Source organism: Cyprinus carpio, chromosome A3, assembly GCF_018340385.1.
Source record: "Cyprinus carpio isolate SPL01 chromosome A3, ASM1834038v1, whole genome shotgun sequence".
NCBI lineage: Eukaryota > Metazoa > Chordata > Actinopteri > Cypriniformes > Cyprinidae > Cyprinus > Cyprinus carpio.
This window is the reverse complement of record NC_056574.1, coordinates 16,698,540-16,704,361: the sequence shown is the minus strand read 5'-3', so window position 1 is coordinate 16,704,361 and position 5,822 is coordinate 16,698,540. Positions and strand designations below refer to the sequence as shown.

General features: G+C 36.8%; 1 protein-coding gene across 2 annotated transcripts in view; it reads left to right on the top strand.

Annotated features, from left to right (window-relative positions):
- LOC109055009 (integrator complex subunit 1-like) overlaps nt 1-5,055 on the top strand; it is a 24,366-nt gene extending 19,311 nt beyond the window's left edge. For both annotated transcript variants that reach the window (XM_042721010.1, XM_042721014.1), the window contains exons 39-48: nt 480-609; nt 709-842; nt 1,820-2,012; nt 2,220-2,341; nt 2,469-2,578; nt 2,669-2,785; nt 3,826-3,896; nt 3,988-4,079; nt 4,167-4,276; nt 4,689-5,055. In XM_042721010.1, the coding sequence (XP_042576944.1) occupies nt 480-609; nt 709-842; nt 1,820-2,012; nt 2,220-2,341; nt 2,469-2,578; nt 2,669-2,785; nt 3,826-3,896; nt 3,988-4,079; nt 4,167-4,276; nt 4,689-4,804 (1,195 nt within the window). In that variant the 3' untranslated portion in view covers nt 4,805-5,055. The remainder of the gene's footprint in view (nt 1-479; nt 610-708; nt 843-1,819; nt 2,013-2,219; nt 2,342-2,468; nt 2,579-2,668; nt 2,786-3,825; nt 3,897-3,987; nt 4,080-4,166; nt 4,277-4,688) is intronic.
- Nucleotides 5,056-5,822: the final 767 nt, after the last annotated feature.

Genomic DNA, 5,822 nt, shown 5'->3' with positions numbered 1-5,822 from the left:
TTAATAAATATTATATAGTTCAAAAGTTATTTTGAAATTCAAACGTTAATAGTATTGGTGTAATATATTATAATATCTATTCTTATTGCTTATTTAAAAGTGTTTTCACTTATTAGTATAATGGTATAGTGGTGCATACGAATTTTATGTCTTCATGTTAATTGACTATTAAAAATTAATTTGTCACACCACAGAACCATTTAAACTGAACTAATGAGGGGGAAAATGGTAAAAAACAGAAAAGAAATAGTAACCAGTCACAGGACCTTACACATTCATGTAAATTTTAACCTAAACTCTTGATAATAAAAAAACATGGTTAATTCATGGTTAATTCTTCATGGTTAATGCATCAAGTACTCTTTGTTGAACTTGACATATTCCTCATGCAGACTCTCCTGTAACCATCTGCAGTATAACTTAGTCACAGTTGTTTTTATTGTATTATTTTATTGTGTTCATATGTGTGGTATGTCCAGTATAATGAGTAAGAGGTGTCAGACGCTGCTGCTGCAGATCTACCTGCACTTCCCAGAGGTCATCCAACACATCCACCTACCAGAGGCCACCCTGAGTGGTGAGGGGGCAGCAGACGGCAGCACCTGCAAGGTAACTGCTGCAGTTTATGACACGTCAGGCCATGAGCTTCCTGTTAACAGCACCTGAAAGATTAATACTCTTATTGTCTCTGTGTTTGTGCACGTTCAGCTGGATGTTCTCGTGCATCGTCTCATCACTCTGCTAGCTGACACGGGAGACTCCAAATCAGCTGAGAACCGTGCGTCTGATGCCAGTCTGGCCTGCAGGAAACTGGCCGTATCTCACCCTGTGCTTCTACTCAGGTTTACAACACAAGCATTTTCCATTCATAAAAAAGAAAAAAAAATGGAATGCAAATTTCTGGGGGTTCCTGAGGGAACTGAAAGTGTCATGAGTTGCTAAAAAAAGATAATAAATTAAATCATAAAAATATATATTACAATAAATAATTATAAAAATAATCAAAATAAAACATAAAAAAGATTCCAACCTCAGAGAACTATGAATATGCAAATGTGTTGTTAGATTATTGAAATATTAACTTAAAACCTGTCCATTTCTGCATTTAATTTAATGAATATTCAATGTGAAATAATATTGCTTATTTTTTTACTGACGTTTCATTGGCACATCACAAGTATCATATTATTGAGTAATGTTATTTTTCACTTTTGAAATGGAGAAAATTATTACATTTTAAAGAATCCATGTAAAAAATTTAATATTCTAACTGTAATAAAATAATACAATTGATAATATTTATTAGAGCTGTCAAGTGATTAAATTTTTTTTCTCTAATTAATTAGAGAAAAATTGATGTGCCAATTATTCTATCAAATTAATCACCAATTAATTGGTCATCAGTTTGGGGTTGAGAAGTTACCCCCCAAAGGTTAATTTAATGTCGTTGTTGTGAGAAAAGCATTGAATAGACCTTACCAAAAATGTGGCTTTTTCAAAATAGAATTTAGTTACATTGAACTTTTAAGGCTGCAATGTGGCCATAATGGTGTGTTCTGAAGCTGCATCTGAAGTAGCATGGCAGGTTTGGGCCGGGGTTGGGTGCATTAAATACCTTAAGAATTATATAAAATATGCATTAAATAATAATAATAATAATATTAATAATAATAATATAATAATAAGAATATGAATGGAATAATTTTTCATAATTATGCCATTATGACATTTCTTAAGCAAGTAAATAAGTCCCATTTTAAATTTCATGTTGTCTATATAAATGTGCTGAATGCATAATAGAGCTGTTTGGGTTTTTCAGACACCTGCCCATGATCACTGCGCTCCTGCACGGTCGCATCCATCTGAACCTGCAGGAGATCAGGCAGCAGAACCATCTGACCTTCTTCAGCGATGTTCTGGTTGTCCTGGAGCTGCTGCAGCCGCTGGTTTTCCACTCTGACCACCAGAGGGCACTGCAGGACTGTCTGCTGTCCTTCATCAAAGTACTGCAGGTATAAGACCTCCTCTAGTAATGCACACTGCTTGCAAGGTTTAGTACGTAGTAATATTAATCATTTTTGCTAATCAAAATGTTCTTCGCGTGATTACAGACCTCTCACTGTTGCTTATCTGTTAAATCAATATTTGTGTTAGAACGAAACTTTACAAGCCAGTTGGTGGGAACTTGTTTTCAGCGTTTTCATGTGGTGTTTTTGCAGAACTTCAAGAGATCATCCCGTATGCCCATCATAAACAAATTTGTACAGTTCATCCAAAAGTACATAACCCATGATGCAGCATCTGCTGTGCCTTTCCTTCAGAAACACTCAGATGTGCTACAGTAAGACCCTTTTTGCTTGCATCAATCATTTCTGCATTATCAAACACCCTCAGTGCTACATTTCTTTCTTTTTGTAAGTTATTTCTTTTCATGTAAAACGTTTCCCTGTGTTTTCTCTCAATCTCAGGGGACTGTCCACTGAGAACCCGGACCTGGTGCAGCTCAAGTCTTTGCTCGCTGGACTGACTCTGCCTGTGAAGTCTGGTTCCTCTGAGAGCGCTGCTGAGGACCGAGACGGTAAGGGCTCCAACACCTCACATCACAAGAGACAGAGTTACCTGTGAGATGATGGTCACCAGAGCCTGTCTCTCGCTCTTTGTATTTCAGCTGAGGATTCGTCCTCTGGCTCCCTCCCTCTGGTCAACATCTCAGCCTCCATGCCGCTGACTGCGGCTGACATGACTAAATGCCTGAAGAAGATCTCCAAAGGAGAAGCAATTGAGGGTGAGCTATATTACTACTGTTTTCAGAGCGCTTTCTAATATACTCTTCTTGAAATAGACCCACATTAAATCATACTTATTGTTCATATTTTCTATTTTCATAGAATTCTTCGATTAGAACGCATAGATTAAATTAACTCAAGACTACACTAATGTTGGAAGCTGAAAGACATTTTGTGTCAAAATTACATTAAAAAAAGAAAGCAATAATAAAGACAAGGGAGAGGTGTAGGGGATTGTAAATGTTAGGCATTTAAATTTGTGCAAGTTATGCAATTACATGTTGTTCTTATCAATATTTATTATAAAATATGCAATAATTACACAAAAAAATTCTAAAATTACAGTTATATGTATTATTAAACAATGTATTAATATTAATATTAATTTAATTTGATAGTTTTAGCTTATTATTTAATTATTGTTTTTATCACATCAATATAATGTATTATGTACATAAATTTAAAACAAATAGGACTGGAAATAAAAAATTAAATATTTTAATATTTCTGTGTATTCAATTATATGCATTATTAAATATAAAGATATTTATAATGAATACAAAATAATATTATAACTAATAACAATTAATATTAATGAAGTTATTTTCATTTTTGGTTACAATTTATTTTGAGGCAGGGATAGGCAGCGTCAGTCCTGCAGAGTTTAGCCCCAACCCTGAAAAAAAAAAAAGAAAACCCTCACCTGCCTGTAGCCCTAGTTTTCCTGAAGACCTTGATTAGCTTGTTCAGGTGTGTTTGATTAGGGTTTGGGGCTAAACTCTGCAGGACAGCGGTACTCCAGGACCAGCCTATCCCTGTTTTAAACTGTCCTTGTTGCAGTGTAATTTTATATTGAAGTACTGCATAATATTAGGTAACAACATGTACATACTGTAGGGTTAGGATTCGAGTTTGGTTTATTGTAAGCTGTGTGTAATTCTACATAATTTACTGTAATAACTACAGTAAGTACATGTAATAAGGACACTGTAAATGAAGTGCTACCTTTTTTATATATCGTGATGTATTTTTGTTCTAGATGTGTTTGAGGGGTTGACTGAAGTGGATGAGAAATCCAAAAGGAATCCAGAAATCATTCAGTATTTTGTTGTAAGTACATTGCACAATGCACACAAAATTGCACAACAGACAGAAATGAGTGAGATTTAACAAGTACAACCAACTTGTCGTGTGTTATCAGAATGATCTGCAGAGGTTGATGAGTTCCCCTGAAGAAGTGTGCCGCAACATGGCGTTCAGTCTGGCTCTGCGGTGCATCCAGAACATCCCCAGGTGAGGTGCCTGCAGGCAAGTATGTAGTGTATATTAAATCGAAATGTCAAGTACAAATACACTCACCATTATTTTTGCTAACTCTAGTATGGCTGCTGAATTCCTGCCAACATTCATGTACTGTCTGGGCAGCGGGGACTTTGATGTGGTGCAGACAGCCTTGAGAAACTTGCCTGAATATGTGCTGCTCTGTCAAGGTAAACAAACAGATGAGAACCTTATTATAAGAAACCATGATAATTGTTTTTGCTTGCTGTTGTTGTATAAATTATTATATTTTTTTTTTTGCACAAATGAATTTCGCAATTTCAAAACATTTTAAGCTAATCTGACAGCATCTGTTGTTTACCACAACATAATTTCGACTCATCCCTCAGTAGGAAGTGGAAATTCTGGAAATCTCAGAGGCAGAAATGTGCAGCTTGTGTTTTCATTAATGTGATTATTTTAATTTTTCTGACAACAAAGTATGTATTATTTAAGCGTGTATGTGTGTGTGTGTGTGTGTGTTTTCTGTGGTAATGAACAGCATGCAACAGATTCTGTCAATTTTTAAGATTTAGTTTTTATTTATTTATAAGGAATCATCTCGGTTTTGTTTTTCCCCAGAACATGCTGATATTCTCCTCCATAAGGCGTTTTTAGTGGGCATCTACGGTCAGATTGACACCAGCTCCATGATCGCAGAATCCATGAAGGTCTTGCGCATGGAGGCAACGACATAGACGTCCGTTTCAAACATGCTGGTACACAGAGTTTCTCTTTAAATCAGAAGTGTCATGCTCTGTTGATCCTGTTCAGATCTGTGTTCAGATACAGCATTTAACGTTTAAATTTCTCGACGTTATTCTTCAAATATCCAAAAGCATTTTATGTTTCCAGTGATTCTTGTGTCTGCTGGGAGTGAGTCCTGTCATAAGTCTTTTTGTCTACTGCTTTGAATAATAAAACATTGAGTTGTAGAAATGCTCCTAAACTTGTTTTTCAGTTTTGTTTTTCCTTGTTTCTCTCTCTCTCTCTTTTGTAACACTTCAAGAGTGGTTTTGGTTTGTAAAATAACTCTTTCCATAGGAGGATAGGGGAAGGCTGTGATCGTTTTTCTTTGCATGATTGCAAATGAGTGAGCATGAGCTTTTCAGCCCCCCTTTCTTCACATTTTATCCCTAACGGATCTCAGCTATGCTGTGAATGCTGTGATGGAAGTCTATTTGCCATGAAAGTGCAAGTTGTTCTTGTCTAAAGCCACAGATTTCATCTGTGTGGAGACGAGAAGGCAGAACAGCGTGCCAGCAGGTGAACGCCGCTCTCAGCCTCGGCTAAATTAACCGTGGTGGTAATTGTTCAATCACACACACCAAAGATCCCTGTCTGAAGAGTGCATGAGGGCAGGCTGTTCAGAGCCGGGCTGAGAGTGAGTGTGTGGGTGTCTGGTTACACTGGGGTCTGAGGAAGCGGGTTATCTGTGTTTTGTAGAGGGCTATCAATGGACATGCCCGCACTGGCGGCTGGAGGACTGACAGGCTCTCAGCGAGCGCGGCCAAGTCCACCTGATGAAAGGAGCTTCTTCCTGTGTTCAGTTTCATGCTCTGTGTTCTGCTTTTAACATGTCATAAGTGGAATTTGTGAATCTTCATCTCTTCTGTGTTTTGAATGCCAGGCATGTTCCACAATTAGGGCGCAGGGAGGTGTGTACATTTTCTGCTAAATTATTAAAGGAAATAAATATAAACATTTAATGTTATA